Here is a 16,870-nt window from a genome sequence, read left to right on the forward strand (position 1 = left end):
TCAGCCTATGTGAAGACTGTGAACGTGTGTATTTGTGTGAGTGTGTATGTGCATAGAGCCAGTGCAAGAGAGTCAGTGCAAATAAAAAGGGGGTCAAAGCAAATTGTCAGAGTAGCCATTGGATTTTTGGGATCCTCATTTCCGGGTTCAACAGTTGAACTAAGCTCATAAGGCATTTATAAGTTATATTCTTAAAGAATCAATGGTTAGAAATGTATAAGTCCAAAAAATGATATTGCAAAGAAGGATTTAAGACGTAAACGTAACTACAACTCCCACGATGCACAGGGCCAACACTACGTTGCCTGGGTTCAGAGGTCAATCGTTACCAACAAAATATGGTCTTCGGCTGGCTGCTCGACTCTTGAAGGAAAGTAAACAAATATTTTTAGCGAAATAACGTCAGTAGACTGCTATTTCGTTAAATTACGACCAGACTGTCTGAAAATGGTCTGAAAATTAAAAGTGCAGGCGCTTGCACTGTTGTCGCTGGTTTTCGAAGACGCCAGTTAGCGCGCTAACGTTAGCAAGCTAGCCGTAACAGCAAGCCAACATCACTGGACTGGTAGCTATCAAGCTACACACCAAGGCTACAGCTATGTTTGTGCAAGAAGAGAAGATATTCGCTGGAAAAATATTAAAAATCCATATTTGTACAATGGAGGGTACGGAGTGGTTGGAAGAAGTTACAGAGGATACCACTATTGAAAAACTCAAAGAGAAGTGCTTGAAACATGTATGTTTGTATGTTTATTTTCCTGCTTGCTCATTGGTGTTTGCCCGTGGTGAAATTGTAGCTGTTTGCAGGCCCAGTTGAAATTGTCAGTGGTTCCGTATTTATAGTAACTGGGTAGACACTGCTATTTATAATTTAGCAAGTTGGCTCGCAAGCTGTCTAGTCTCTAAACCTGCAAACTAGGCACAATGCTCCTAGTGTAATGCAGACATAATTGGTACCTTTCGAAATTAGTCTGGCTATTGATCTAAGTCTAGCTAGCCTATACATGACCAATTACAAACTGCTTATGACACTGTAGCTAGTATTTTACCAGGGTAAAAGTACTGCTAATTGCTCCTGCCTGTGGGATAATGTTGGGGTTTGATTGTTTTTCAGTATGTACATGGAAGTCTTGAAGACCCCAAAACACTCACACACCACAAACTTGTCCATGCTGCCACAGAGAGGATCCTCATGGAAACAAAAACAGTTTCAGATGAAAATTTAAAAGATAAAGGTAATCGTATAGAGGTCACAAAGTTGTCTCAATGTTTACATTTTCACCACAAACATTTAGTGAGTGTTATTTGTTTATTTGGCTCCCTATTAGCTTTTTCAGAAGCAGCAGCTACTCTTCCTGAGGTCCACACAAAACATGACAAGCAACAAAACACTGATACACTGATAGACAAGGACAGTCACACAAAATTCAACGACAACGATATACAATCAATACAACAAAAAAATTATGTTAGGAAGTTACAGTGATTCCTTCGGTTTTAGATGTTCTTCTACTGATAAAGAAGAGACCACCGCCACCCCCTCCGAAAATGGCGGATATATCTGCAGAGGAAAAGGTAAAACTGATTTATTTACTCTCGTTTAATTGTTTTGTGGGTTATCTAGCTCGGCGCTGAAACTAAATAGGCACCCTTCATCAGACTGAAATGTTTAATAGATTGCTGATATGGATAGAACCATGGACAAGTAATATAACAAACTTCTTACATCTAACTATTTGTACTGTCTGGGATTATTGTCTGTGTGTGATTCCTCCCTGTCTGTCAGAAGAAGCAAGATAACAAGGCTCCAGATAAGGAAGCTATCCTGAAGGCCACCGCTGGCCTGTCCACCCGCCACACTGACCGCACTGTCACCCAGCACAACATCAGAGACGTATGTACAGTAGGATTGTACACTATTGTAAATAACCTGGCCTAATGCATGGTTCAAAGCACTGGAGGAGTGTTCCACTGACTATTGTACTGAAATTCAACTAGTCCTGAATGTCATGGGTCTGCACAATAATCAGAGGCAGGTTAAAATGAGTGAAGTTTGTCCTATTAAGCCTGTTCTAAATTTCTGGTGCTAAGATTTTATGTTTATGTAACCCTTTATTTAATTAGGAAATCCCATTGAGGTCAGAAGACCTCATTCCCACGGGAGACCTGGCAAGTTGATAATGCTCTCAATGTTATGACATGAACCTCAGTCCAAAAAATTGAATATTAATTATTGTTTATGTGTGCATGTGTGTACATTTTCCTTCAGTTTCAGACGGAACTTAGGAAAATCCTTGTCTCTCTCATTGAAGTGGCCCAGAAGCTTCTCGCATTGAATCCTGATGCTGTGGAGCTCTTCAAAAAGGCCAATGGTACAACATGCAGATGCTGTTACACTCCAAAAACATTTGCCTTAAAACTCGTTTTTCAACCAATCCACAAATTTCTTGTGAACAAACTATAGTTTAGGAAAGTCGGTTAGGACATCTACTTTGTGCATGACACAATACATTTTTCCAACAATTGTTTACAGACACATTATTTCACTTATAATTCACTGTATCACAATTCCAGTGGGTCAGAAGTTTACATACACTAAGTTGACTGTGCCTTTAAACAACTTGGAAAATTCCAGAAAATTATGTCATGGCTTTAGAAGCTTCTGATAGGCTAATTGACATCATTTGAGTCAATTGGAGGTGTACCTGTGGATGTATTTCAAGGCCTACCTTCAAACTCCGTGCCTCTTTGCTTGACATCATGGGAAAATCAGAAGAAATCAGCCAAGACCTCAGGAAAAAAAACTGTAGACCTCCACAAGTCTGGTTCATTCTTGGGAGCCATTTCCAAACGCCTGAAGGTACTGCCTCCATCTGTACAAACAATAGTACGCCAGTATAAACACCATGGGAGCACGCAGCCGTTACCGCTCAGGAAGGAGACGCGTTCTGTCTCCTAGAGATGAACGTACTTTGGTGCGAGAAGTGCAAATCAATCCCAGAACAACAGCAAATGACCTTGTGAAGATGCTGGAGGAAACAGGTACAAACAAAAGTATCTATATCCACAGTAAAAACCAGTCCAATATTGACATAACCTGAAAGGCCGCTCAGCAAGGCCACTGCTCCAAAACCGCCATAAAAAAGCCAGACTATGGTTTGCAACTGCACATGGGGACAAAGATCGTGCTTTTTGGAGAAATGTCCTCTGGTCTGATGAAACAAAAATAGAACAGTTTGACCAACCGTTATGTTTGGAGGGAAAAGGGGGAGGCTTGCAAGCTGAAGAACACCATCCCAACAGTGAAGCACGGGGGTGGCAGCATCATGGGCATTAAAATGGAGTTGGTCCGCACCTTGCTGCTATAAGTCTCCATGCTTCTGGCAAGGTTTTCCACTAGGTGTTGCAACATTGCTGCTGGGACTTGCTTCCATTCAGCCACAAGAGCGTTCGTGAGGTCAGGCACTGATGTTGGGCGATTATGCCTGACTGGCATTCAGCGTTCCAATTCATCCCAAAGGTGTTCGATGCAGTTAAGGTCAGGGTGCTGTGCAGGCCAGTCAAGTTCTTCCACACTGATCTCAACAAACCATTTCTGTATGGACCTCGTTTTGTGCACGGGGGCATTGTCATGCTTAAACAGGAAAGGGCCTTCCCCAAACTGTTGCCACAAAGTTGGAAGCACAGAATAGTCTAGAATGTCATTGTATGCTGTAGCGTTAAGATTTCCCTTCACTGGAACTAAGGGGCCTAGCCCAAAACCATGAAAAACAGCCCCAGACCATTATTCCTCCTCCACTAAACTTTACAGTTGGCACTATGCATCGAGGCAAGTAGCGTTCTCCTGGCATCCGCCAAACCCAGATTTCTCCGTCAAACTGCCAGATGGTGAAACGTGATTCCACTGCTCCAGAGTACAGTGGCGTACACCACTCCAGCTGGCGGTTGGCATTGCACATGGTGATCTTAGGCTTGTGTGCGGCTGCTCGGCCATGGAATCACATTTCATGAAGCTTCCTATGAACAGTTATTGTGCTTGCGTTGCTTCCAGAGGCAGTTTGGAATTCTGTAGTGAGTGTTGCAACCGAGAACATGATTTTTACTCACTATGCGCTTCAGCAGTCTGCGGTCCTGTTCTGTGAGCTTGTGTGGCCTACCGCATCACGGCTGAGCCGTTGCTGCTCATAGATGTTTCCACTTCACAATAACAGTGCTTACAGTTGACCGGTGCAGCTTTAGCAGGGCAGAAATTTGAGGAACTGACTTGTTGGAAAGGTGGCATCCTATGACGGTGCCACGTTGAAAGTCACTGAGCTCTTCATTAAAGCCATTCTACTGCCAATGTTTGTCAATGGAGATTGCATGGCTGTGTGCTCGACGTTATACACCTGTCAGCAACGGGTGGTGCTGAAATAGCCGAATCCACACATTTTGAAGGGGTGTTCACATACTTTTGTATATAAAGAGTATATATTGTTACTTTTGAATGACACTAACTAAGGCTGAAACATTTGTCCATCTACCTACCCCTAAATTAAATAAATACAAAAAAGAAACCTTGAATCTCCTTTTTGAGTGCGGACCAGCTACACAATTTTGGAATACTGACCAAGGCTGTTCATGAGTGACAACTGTATTATACTATTATTCCAGTTCACTAACAATGTGTGTCTGTGTGTGATTGTCAGCCATGCTGGATGAGGATGATGAGGACCGGGTGGATGAGACGGCCCTTCAGCAGCTGACTGAGATGGGTTTCCCTGAGAGCAGAGCCATCAAAGCTCTCAGACTCAATCAGTGAGTCACAATCAATTATACTTAGCGGCAGCAGGAGTCAGACTCTACATCATAATCACTGACACAACGAGTGTAGTCTTATGTCCATGCTACTGGTCAGTGGTCATATCAGTGAAGTGTATACAGAATCGCCAGTTGTTTGAATCACAACAAGAGAGCCATATCTGAACTGAAGAGTGTGAAACTACAGAAACAACAGTTTTAACCATGCCCCTCCTTCACTGCCTCCATCCTGCAGCATGTCGGTGACCCAGGCCATGGAGTGGCTTATTGAGCACGTAGATGACCCCACGGTGGACACCCCCCTGCCTGGCCAGGACACCCCAGGAGCAGTAGGGGCCACAGCTCCCCCCCTGGTCCATTCTATCTCGGCCTCCGCCTTCCGTCCCAGCCTCCTCCGCACCCTCTCCCAGACCAGCACAGACGATGCTGTCACCGGAGCCAGGCAGGATGAGCTCACTGAGATCTTCAAGAGAATCCGAAGGAAAAGAGAGTTCAGGCCCGACTCACGGGTGAGTGTCACTTTGGGTCCCAAATGGCCTGGCCTGGGATGTACCACGCTAACACTGATACATGTAGCTAGCTTACACAAAGTGTTTGTAATGGGATGCCGTTCAGTTATGGACTCGGTTGCTGAATGCTACCTGTGTTGTGATTATTGGACTCGTGGTGTGATAAGACTCTATTGATCATATTGTTACAAAAGCTTGTTAGAATGACAAATGTCTTGTGGAATGAAAGTATTGACTATATAAACTGTCAACTCACACAGATGAATGAGTAGACTCTTTGCTGTCTAACTCTGCAGGCAGTCATTGCTTTAATGGAGATGGGTTTCGATGAGAAGGAGGTGGTCGATGCTCTGAGAGTCAACAACAACCAACAGGACGCTGCGGTAAGTTTTTAAAGGGATACTTCCCCATAGATGAACTCGTGGATACCATTTCTATGTCTGTCCAGTTTGAAGGAAGTTGGCCCTCCAAGTTTCGAGAGCCAATGCTAACTACCGTTAGCGCAATGACTGGAAGTCTAGGTATCTGCTAGCATGAAGTATATGACACTTAGGTCTTTCAGGAGCACTCTATCTTCTATCTATATGATGTGTTCGTCTTGTATTCAATGAGACATTCTAGATGCAGAATAAATTAATTTATACAAGAGAGGAAGGAATGATTTAACTGCTTTTCACGCCCTTTGGCCATGTTGTCATTGGGATAGAGACCTGATTCTCTATTGACCATCCTAGTTTCAGAGGAGTTGACTAACTGTTCTAAACATCTTGTTGTCCCTCTGTGTGAGTAAGTGGTTGCTGATCGGTTAACGTGTTTGCAGAGTGAGTGGCTGCTGGTTGCTTATCGTGTTGTCATCCTGCAGTGTGAGTGGCTGCTGGGGGACAGGAAGCCGTCTCCAGAGGACCTGGATAAGGGCATCGACACCAACAGTCCTCTGTTCCAGGCCATCCTGGAGAACCCCGTGGTCCAGCTGGGCCTCACCAACCCCAAAACACTGCTGGGTAGGAGCGACAGCTGTTACACACAAACACAGGGGGCTTTTTAATGTGTTAGCATTTGATTATGTTTTCTGTTGTGTGTACTGTAGGGTCACACAGCAGGTTAGCCTCTAAAACCCTTGTTGTCTTTATGCAGCGTTTGAGGACATGTTGGAGAACCCTCTGAACAGCACCCAGTGGATGAATGACCCTGAGACTGGGCCTGTCATGCTGCAGATCTCCAGAATCTTCCAGACACTCAACCGCACGTAGACACTGCACAAACGGTGTGTGTGCGTTTTGTGTGTAGGCGTGTGCATTTGTATGTAGGCGTATGCATTTGTATGTAGGTGCGCGTGTGTGTGTGTGTGTGTGTGTGTGTGTGTGTGTGTGTGCACGGCTGTGACGAGTATTGTTTTTGCCTTGAAAAGTCAAAGCCGGAGAAGATGTGTAAATGTAAGAGTTCAGAAGATGGGGATGTGACAGATATATCTATTTATACCACAGAAAATAGAACAATGTTAACATGATTATAAAAATGATAAGAATTGTTGTTTTTTACATTTTAATAAGAACAATTTATAGTTAAGACCTACATGATTTATTTAAAATTTATCCATGTACAAAAAAAAATGACCATCAGGCATCAAAACAATGTTTACACTTTAAAATCAGCTTTTGTATGTTTTGCGATATTTAAATATCAATTACAGTTTCATTTGTTTCCTTAAATTGCTACATTTCATCAAAGGCGAATGACTTCAGGGCAAGCAGTCAAGTCCGTATCATTTGGTTGAAGACAGGGCTGCCTGTGAACATGCACCCTAACTGTTGTGTGTCGAGGGAACCAGGATTCAGTACTAGCCAGGGGTGTGTTCAAACGGTTGAAAGGTTCAGAATGTTGCAGAGTTTCCCATGTGGCACCATCTGCAACATTCCCACAGGGTAACAGTATGGAAATGTATGCCCTCACTATTGTAAGTCCCTCTGGATAAGAGATTCTAATAAATGACTTAAATTTAGATAGAAATGTAACATATAGAACTGACATGGATTCTCTCTGACAAAGAAGAATGTATGTTCTAAATGATGTGTTTTTATCTGAACGTTTTGTTACTGTTCATCTTTCTGAATGATTAAGCCCCAGGTGATGTTAGAGGGCAACGGTTGTGCTTATCACCGTCAGTAGAGTTTAGAGGTACAGGGGTGTATGAAGTAGGAAGCAAATGGATTAAAACGGGGAAGGGTCTATCTGAATTTGTCCAATAGAAATTCTTGTTTTCATTGTAAAATGTTTTACTACACTGGCACTAATGAATGCACCCTAGGTAGATGTGGGTGGTCAGACACTTCACCTTTCACTCTGTTCAACCTTGGGAACCTGCTGTGAGTCACTACTCAAAGATGTGGAAAAGTAAAGGAGGACATTTTCTTTGTGCTTCTCCCAAATATTTAACTGCTACTTTTTTGTTGCCTATTTTAGAAAAGTATTATAAGCTGTCTTTTTAGTGTCTGTGAAGTCAAGTCCGTGTAATAATGGTCTTTGGTCCTGCTTTATCTCGAGACCTATGTATAAATTCTCAATGTGCTCTCATTCTGCGCCTGTTCTCAATACTCTTACCACAGCTCACTTCAGCAGGCAAAATATTACTCCTGCAACTCCTGAGAAATACATTTTCTGCCAATGGGTGGTATGGTTGGCCTGAGTGCCAGTCTGTTTGTGCCATCATGCCAACTCATTGTCTCTGATTGTGTCAAACCATATTTGGCTTGACAATGAGTAATGGAGCTGACGAGCAACAACAGATCTGGGACCAGAATACAGTATGATAGGTTTCAGGGGAAATTGAGGCTTGATCCACGAACATCACAAATGATTCAAAGGTTATCGTTTGAGTGATGCGAAGGTGTATATCATTCCTTCCTGCAATGAAGCAAACTAGGTATCAATATGTCAGCCAATGCATTGAAGAATTTTACATGCGGTGGTATACTGTGCTAAGTAAAACTGCTAGTCTAGTGGTGGGCCGTTGTACTTTTGAGAGCAAAGTAGATGTGAGCTGTTTAACCAAAACATGAACTTATTATTGCCTGTGAGATGACTTGCCTTGTCACCAGACAGACCAGTTCAAACTATAATAATACAGTATCTTGTTGTGCAATAGCTAGAATCTATAGATGGACTTGAGTTTTGTAGACCTGTTAGAATACATATTTGATTGGGGTGTTAGGAATGTGTGAAATGCAATGGGTTAGTGGGGCTGTATGTTTATTCTATATCCTTTGACAGTCATTTATAATAACAGTAAGTGACTTCCCAGAAACACTAGTACTGCTTTTGTTACATATGATTCAATATGACTGATTTATGGGGCTCTAGTGTGCTTCCCAAATGCACCACGTTCCCTAAATAGTGCACTAGTATTGACCAGAGCCCTATGGGTCCTAGTTAAAAGTAGTGCACTATTGGGGATTACGGTGCCATTTGGGACAAAGACTTTGTTTTCATTGTGAATTGAATCTAAAAGAAGAACATGAAGGATGCATGGTGTGTTTTGCCAAGCTTTGAGTGTTTTATTCAATATTTGAATTGTAGTGTTGATGTGACTTTGCTCAGGGAGGCTGTTTTTTTTCTAGCTATGCCACCATGAGGCAAATCTCTACTCCTGTTGTGCAACAATTTGACTTAAGGCTTTAACTGATCCATGATAACCTGGCTTATTGAACAGAGCGTCACTAAGTATGGTTTGGTAAAATGCAATATTTGACAATTATTTAAATGTTTTTTAATGGAGAAGTATTTGCTTGAATTGTGTGTTTATTTATATTTTAGCCAAAATAGTTACTTGCTCTTATTAATATTACATTTTAGAGAATCTGAAATTTGCACTTCAAGTTATTGAATTACAATTCTTTACAAAATAGATCTATACACATTTTCAGAAAATACGTTTTTCACTAGCAGGTCACGGATCTGTCGAGCAATGTAGCATTTTTGAATGTTCAAAGCATTTGTATAGATGGAGGGGGAGAAGATGACATTGGCTGCCTTTCTGTATACAGGTCTAGGATGCTGTGGCAAAGTTTTCTATCATGGCTAGTGTTATTTGTTATAACAACATGGCCCGTTTTTGTTTTTTCATAGTAATCCAATATCAAATCATGTATTTCCCAACTGCAGAGACTGAAAGGTGGAAGACTCTTAAGTACAAACTTCAGCCATCAGGAGCTGAAAGGCTAGATTGGTCTTTGATCAGTGCTTAATAAGGGGTATTTTAGTTTGTGAGAGTCATCTTGGCAGTTGGATTGTTTTTACTGGGTTTCCATACTATACTGTCCGGTATTAACAACCTATGCAATATACTCTCTCATTCTGTTAAACCGACTAGCCTCGCCCTCGGGGCTACTGTCATTCAAATCACAATTACATTAAAAGCATTTCTGTTGCTGTTTTCTTTTGAATCCTGTGCTTTGTTTACCTGAAATGGGGGGAACTTTTAATCTCCCTTAGATAGTGTGGACCTGTTAACGAGAGAGAGAAAGTATCATAGGTGCTCAATGCATTTCATACCGACGAGACTGTTTTTTTATAGATGTGAAACAATCTATAGCCTGGATGCCATTCTGTTCTAGCATTAGCCAGCCCAGACTGCTGCAGGTTATCTAATGTTGAAACATATTGACATTTTTACTATGGCACCACTAATAGCATTTATTAAGCAAAAATCTGACATCACTGGCCTGTGCTGATTAATGTGTCTTCACTAAAGCAGTGTTCTCAGGTTGCATGTTGTGTGCAGTACCGACACCTGACAGTTCTGTTGATTAGGGAATAACACTGGCACCTGACAGTTCTGTTGATTAGGGAATAACACTGACACCTGACAGTTCTGTTGATTAGGGAATAACACTGGCACCTGACAGTTCTGTTGATTAGGGAACAACACTGACACCTGACAGTTCTGTTGATTAAGTAAAAGCACTCACTGTTCGTTCTGTTGTCTGTTGTCTGTTGATTGGATAACAGCACTGACACCTGACAAGTAGCACAGGTACTTGGTATATGGTATTTGTCTGGTCATTAATTTACTCCTCTCAGTTTGCCCAACTCTTGTCTTGCAGTTGGTCCCAATATGCTCCCTACCCCTACGCCCTTGGTACTAACCAGTACGTGGATCTGACCTTAGCATGTTTGCAGATACGTAAGGAGTAGGCAATATGGTGGAACTCCACCACTACTACACTGGTTATGCCTATCCAGACCGTTTCAGATCTGCAAGCATCAAAGGTTAGGGCAATCAGCAGTTGCTGCATCCATTTTTGGACTTAGAAGTTGATGTGTACCCATTAATTCTTGAATAATATAATTCATAAATGCCTCATGAGCTTAGATTAACTGTCATACCCCATCAGAACCAAAATATAAGCTTGTTTTACACCAGTATTTGTAAACAATGAACATTTAAACAAACACTATATAGCCTCAAAATGTTGTTAAAACTCTAATTTTGATATCATGTATGATCAGTCCTCCAGCCCCATCCCTCAGCTTTTTACCTGAACCAGCGGTGAGGAGGCCACTTTTTATTGTGTCTACTGCTGATTGCAGCTTTAAGGCTAAGTTCAATGAATGTGGCCTTAAGATGCTTTTGGGAAACCGGGACCTGATCTAGTTTCTCACTCCGGGTCATATTCATGTGAATTTGTTCACTTCTCACCTGTGGAAAATGTGAAAAGCTTTGTAACATCACTTCTCAAATGTAGTACCAATTAAACGCTTTTGAATTTAACTGATGCGAGAGAGGTAAAATTTTGTGTTTCATTGTCTTCTGAAATACAACAGCATCTTTACAGTTCCTTTCCATCCTGTCAAGGAAGTAGGCTACCTGAGTCAATTTCGGGAAGATGCTACTGTTCCATAAGGTGGTGTGACCTTGTTTGTTGGACTGGGTGGCTTGAGGTCTGAACAGCCTAGCAGTTAGTGTCTTGAGTGAATCAGAGACTACTTACTTTACAATCCTGCCCACCAGTTCACGTGTGACTCACTCTCAGAAAGCACCACTAGAAGACACTATTGGTCAATGGTTCAGCATTATACAACACAGGGCTCATGTTGACAAAGAAAAAGTAAGAACAACATATTTTCCCCACCACGTTTCATGCGTTTTGGTTTGAAGGTACCAGCAAGACCAATGCAGTGTGTTTATTGTCTCTGTGTTGCTGGAGAGACGGTGCTGCTAAGGGTTGAGCTACAAAGCAAAGGAGGCTGTGCTGCTGAGGGTTTAGCTACACCGCGAAGGAGGGGGTGCTGTGTTGCTGGAGAGACGGTGTTGATGAGGGTTTAGCTACACCGCGAAGGAGTGGGTGCTGTGTTGCTGGAGAGACGGTGTTGATGAGGGTTCAGCTACATCACTAAGGAGGGGGTGCTGTGTTGCTGGAGAGACAGTGTTGATGAGGGTTCAGCTACATCACTAATGAGGGGGTGTTGTGTTGCTGGAGAGACGGTGTTGATGAGAGTTCAGCTACATCACTAAGGAGGGGGTGCTGTGTTGCTGGAGAGACAGTGTTGATGAGGGTTCAGCTACATCACTAAGGAGGGGGTGCTGTGTTGCTGGAGAGATGGTGTTGATGAGAGTTCAGCTACATCACTAAGGAGGGGGTGCTGTGTTGCTGGAGAGACGGTGTTGATGAGGGTTCAGCTACATCACTAAGGAGGGTGTGCTGTGTTGCTGGAGAGACAGTGTTGATGAGGGTTCAGCTACATCACTAAGGAGGGGGTGCTGTGTTGCTGGAGAGACGGTGTTGATGAGGGTTCAGCTACATCACTAAGGAGGGTGTGCTGTGTTGCTGGAGAGACGGTGTTGATGAGTTTTCAGCTACATCACTAAGGAGGGTGTGCTGTGTTGCTGGAGAGACGGTGTTGATGAGGGTTCAGCTACACCGCGAAGGAGGGGGTGCTGTGTTGCTGGAGAGACGGTGTTGATGAGGGTTCAGCTACATCACTAAGGAGGGTGTGCTGTGTTGCTGGAGAGACGGTGTTGATGAGGGTTCAGCTACATCACTAAGGAGGGGGTGCTGTGTTGCTAGAGAGACGGTGTTGATGAGGGTTCAGCTACATCACTAAGGAGGGTGTGCTGTGTTGCTGGAGAGACAATGTTGATGAGGGTTCAGCTACATCACTAAGGAGGGGGTGCTGTGTTGCTGGAGAGACGGTGTTGATGAGGGTTCAGCTACACCACGAAGGAGGGGGTGCTGTGTTGCTGGAGAGACGGTGTTGCTGAGGGTTCAGCTACACCGCGAAGGAGGGGGTGCTGTGTTGCTGGAGAGACGGTGTTGATGAGTTTTCAGCTACATCACTAAGGAGGGTGTGCTGTGTTGCTGGAGAGACGGTGTTGATGAGGGTTCAGCTACACCGCGAAGGAGGGGGTGCTGTGTTGCTGGAGAGACGGTGTTGATGAGGGTTCAGCTACATCACTAAGGAGGGTGTGCTGTGTTGCTGGAGAGACGGTGTTGATGAGGGTTCAGCTACATCACTAAGGAGGGGGTGCTGTGTTGCTAGAGAGACGGTGTTGATGAGGGTTCAGCTACATCACTAAGGAGGGTGTGCTGTGTTGCTGGAGAGACAATGTTGATGAGGGTTCAGCTACATCACTAAGGAGGGGGTGCTGTGTTGCTGGAGAGACGGTGTTGATGAGGGTTCAGCTACACCACGAAGGAGGGGGTGCTGTGTTGCTGGAGAGACGGTGTTGCTGAGGGTTCAGCTACACCGCGAAGGAGGGGGTGCTGTGTTGCTGGAGAGACGGTGTTGATGAGGGTTTAGAGATATGGAGATTGTGAAAATAAGTAAATATGTGTTTTTAATACTTTTATTTGTGGCAAACATTCCAAAATGTTTGGCCACAGAACAGCATCAGTAACAAAAATGTTATACATTTTAAGTAGATAAAATAAAAATGTTTTAACTAATGGCCGTAAATGTCCTAGACTGTGGCTATAACTTTGATTAGCTAACACAGCGTGCTTCTTCAATCACTCTCTTTGCCTCCTGGAACATCTCGTTGGTGTAGTGAATAGGCTGGTGGGGGGAGATATAGGAGGACGAGCTCATTGCAATGACTGGAATGGAATAATTGGAACGGTATCAAACACATCAAATATATGGAAACCACGTTTGACTCCGTTCCATTTATGCCATTCCAGCCATTACAATGAGCCTGTTCTCTTATAGCTCCTCCCACCAGCCTCCACTGGTGTAGCGACCCCCTCCATTCAACATGACCATAGACTTTATCCATAGGTCATTGTTGACCTCTGCCTCAACTCTGTCTATTTCTACAGATTGAGAGAGAACTGTAGAGGTTTTTGCCAGACGCCCGCCTCGGTTGTCTGATGGGGAGACCATAATTGGGTTTGTTAAGAGCAGGTGTTGGAGCAGACATGGTTCCTGCATGTGAAGCTGCTACACCATATGTGAACTGATTGCCCCCCATCTATCTTCAGAGCTTGTGCTGCTAGGCGACCTAAACTGGCACATGCTTAACACCCCAGCCATCCTACAATCTAAGCTTGATGCCCTCAATCTCACACACATTAATAAATGAACCTACCAGATACCTCCCCAAAGCCTTAAACACGGGCACCCTCATAGATATCATCCTAACCAACTTGCCCTCTAAATACACTTCTGCTGTCTTCAACCAATATCTCAGCGATCACTGCCTCATTGCCTGCATCCGTAATGGGTCAGTGGTCAAACGACCTCCACTCATCACTGTCAAACGCTCTCTGAAACACTTCAGCGAGCAGGCCTTTCTAATCAACCTGGCCGGGGTATCCTGGAAGGATATTGATCTCATCCCGTCAGTAGAGGATGCAAGGTTTTTTTTTTAAATGCCTTCCTAACCATCTTAAATAAGCATGCCCCATTCAAGAAATGTAGAACCAGGAACAGATATAGCCCTTGTTTCTCCCCAGACCTGACTGCCCTTAACCAACACAAAAACATCCTATGGCGTTCTGCATTAGCATCGAACAGCCCCTGTGATATGCAGCTGTTCAGGGAAGCTAGAAACCATTATACACAGGCAGTTAGAAAAGCCAAGGCTAGCTTTTTCAAGCAGAAATTTGCTTCCTGCAACACTAACTCAAAAAAGTTCTGGGACACTGTAAAGTCCATGGAGAATAAGAACACCTCCTCCCAGCTGCCCACTGCACTGAAGATAGGAAACACTGTCACCACTGAGAAATCCACTATAATTGAAAATTTCAATAAGCATTTTTCTACGGCTGGCCATGCTTTCCACCTGGCTACTCCTACCCTGGTCAACAGCACTGCACCCCCCACAGCAACTCGCCCAAGCCTTCCCCATTTCTCCTTCTCCCAAATCCAGTCAGCTGATACAAATCAGCCGGGCTAGACAATCTGGACCCTTTCTTTCTAAAATTATCTGCCGAAATTGTTGCCATCCCTATTACTAGCCTGTTCAACCTCTCTTTCGTGTCGTCTGAGATTCCCAAAGATTGGAAAGCAGCTGCGGTCATCCCCCTCTTCAAAGGGGGGGACACTCTTGACCCAAACTGCTACAGACCTATACCTATCCTACCCTGCCTTTCTAAGGTCTTTGAAAGCCAAGTCAACAAACAGATTACCAACCATTAAGATTCTCACCATACCTTCTCTGCTATGCAATCTGGTTTCAGAGCTGGTCATGGGTGCACCTCAGCCACACTCAAGGTCCTAAACGATATCTTAACCGCCATCGATAAGAAACATTACTGTGCAGCCGTATTCATTGATCTGGCCAAGGCTTTCGACTCTGTCAATCACCACATCCTCATCGGCAGACTCGACAGCCTTGGTTTCTCAAATGATTGCCTCGCCTGGTTCACTAACTACTTCTCTGATAGAGTTCAGTGTGTCAAATCGGAGGTTGCTGTCCGCACCTCTGGCAGTCTCTATGGGGGTGTCACAGGGTACAAATCTTGGAACGACTCTCTTCTCTGTATACATCAATGATGTCGCTCTTGCTGCTGGTGAGTTTCTGATCCACCTCTACGCAGACGACACCATTCTGTATACTTCTGGCACTTCTTTGGACACTGTGTTAACAACCCTCTAGGCAATCTTCAATGCCATACAACTCTCCTTCCGTGGCCTCCAATTGCTCTTAAATACAAGTAAAACTAAATGCATGCTCTTCAACCGATCGCTGCCTGCACCTGCCCGCCTGTCCAACATCACTACTCTGGATGGCTCTGACTTAGAATATGTGGACAACTACAAATACCTAGGTGTCTGGTTAGACTGTAAACTCTCCTTCCAGACCCACATCAAACATCTCCAATCCAAAGTTAAATCTAGAATTGGCTTCCTATTTCGCAACAAAGCATCCTTCACCTCTGCTGCCAAACATACCCTTGTAAAACTGACCATCCTACCAATCCTCGACTTCGGCGATGTCATTTACAAAATAGCCTCCAATACCCTACTCAATAAATTGGATGCAGTCTATCACAGTGCAATCCGTTTTGTCACCAAAGCCCCATAAACTACCCACCATTGCGACCTGTACCTTCATACTCGTCGCCAAACACACTGGCTCCATGTCATCTACAAGACCCTGCTAGGTAAAGTCCCCCCTTATCTCAGCTCGCTGGTCACCATAGCATCACCCACCTGTAGCACGCGCTCCAGCAGGTATATCTCTCTGGTTACCCCAAAACCAATTCTTTCTTTGGCCGCCTCTCCTTCCAGATCTCTGCTACCAATGACTGGAATGAACTACAAAAATCCGCTGAAACTGGAAATACTTATCTCCCTCACTAGCTTTAAGCACCAACTGTCAGAGCAGCTCACAGATTACTACACCTGTATATAGCCCACCTATAATTTAGCCCAAACAACTACCTCTTTCCCTACTGTATTTATTTTGCTCCTTTGCACCCCATTATTTTTATTTCTACTTTGCACATTCCCCCACTGCAAATCTACCATTCCAGTGTTTTACTTGCTATATTGTATTGACTTCACCACCATGGCCTTTTTTTATGCCTTTACCTCCCTTATCTCACCTCATTTGCTCACATCGTATATAGACTTGTTTCTACTGTATTATTGACTGTATGTTTGTTTTACTCCATGTGTAACTCTGTGTCGTTGTATGTGTCGAATTGCTTTGCTTTATCTTGGCCAGGTCACAATTGTAAATGAGAACTTGTTCTCAACTTGCCTACCTGGTTAAATAAAGGTGAAATAAAATAAAATAAAAAAATAAATATGGGAATAGTTGGAGGACCAGTTGGTTCATTAGTAGGAGCTGCAGTAAGAGTTGCAATAGGAGCTGCAATAGGAGCTGCAGTAGGAGATGCAGTAGGAGCTGTAGTAGGATCTGCAGAAGGAGCTGCAGTAGGATCTGCAGAAGGAGCTGCAATAGGAGCTGCAGTAGGATCTGCAGAAGGAGCTGCAGTAGGAGCTGTAGTAGGATCTGCAGAAGAAGCTGCAGTAGGAGCTGCAGTAGGAGCTGTAGTAGGATCTGCAATAGGAGCTGCAGTAGGAGCTGTAGTAGGATCTGCAGAAGGAGCTGC

General features: G+C 43.8%; 1 protein-coding gene across 5 annotated transcripts; it reads left to right on the forward strand.

Moving 5' to 3' along the window:
* Nucleotides 1-273: 273 nt before the first annotated feature.
* Nucleotides 274-9,741, forward strand: LOC109896170 (ubiquitin-associated domain-containing protein 1-like). 5 transcript variants are annotated; one of them, XM_020490450.2, is made up of 11 exons: nt 277-736; nt 1,115-1,235; nt 1,502-1,575; nt 1,787-1,894; nt 2,125-2,169; nt 2,270-2,372; nt 4,689-4,797; nt 5,036-5,309; nt 5,606-5,692; nt 6,172-6,310; nt 6,444-9,741. In XM_020490450.2, the coding sequence occupies exons 1-11, from the start codon at nt 599-601 to the stop codon at nt 6,557-6,559; spliced, it is 1,314 nt and encodes a 437-aa protein (XP_020346039.1). In that variant the 5' UTR covers nt 277-598; the 3' UTR covers nt 6,560-9,741. The 5 variants fall into 5 exon arrangements, 4 of the variants coding, with proteins under 4 accessions (XP_020346039.1, XP_020346040.1, XP_031685563.1 ...); XM_020490451.2 differs by having other exon boundaries at nt 1,790-1,894; XM_031829703.1 differs by lacking the exon at nt 2,125-2,169 and having other exon boundaries at nt 1,790-1,894.
* The last annotated feature ends 7,129 nt before the right edge of the window (nt 9,742-16,870 follow it).

This window comes from Oncorhynchus kisutch, linkage group LG8 (genome assembly GCF_002021735.2).
Source record: "Oncorhynchus kisutch isolate 150728-3 linkage group LG8, Okis_V2, whole genome shotgun sequence".
Taxonomy (NCBI): Eukaryota; Metazoa; Chordata; class Actinopteri; order Salmoniformes; family Salmonidae; genus Oncorhynchus; species Oncorhynchus kisutch.

Coding starts and splice junctions, on each gene's coding strand:
- LOC109896170 (XM_020490450.2), top strand. CDS start 599: ATGTTTGTGCAAGAAGAGAAGATATTCGCTGGAAAAATATTAAAAATC. Junction 1,576..1,786: donor ATATATCTGCAGAGGAAAAG/GTAAAACTGATT, acceptor CCTGTCTGTCAG/AAGAAGCAAGATAACAAGGC. Junction 1,895..2,124: donor CCCAGCACAACATCAGAGAC/GTATGTACAGTA, acceptor TTATTTAATTAG/GAAATCCCATTGAGGTCAGA.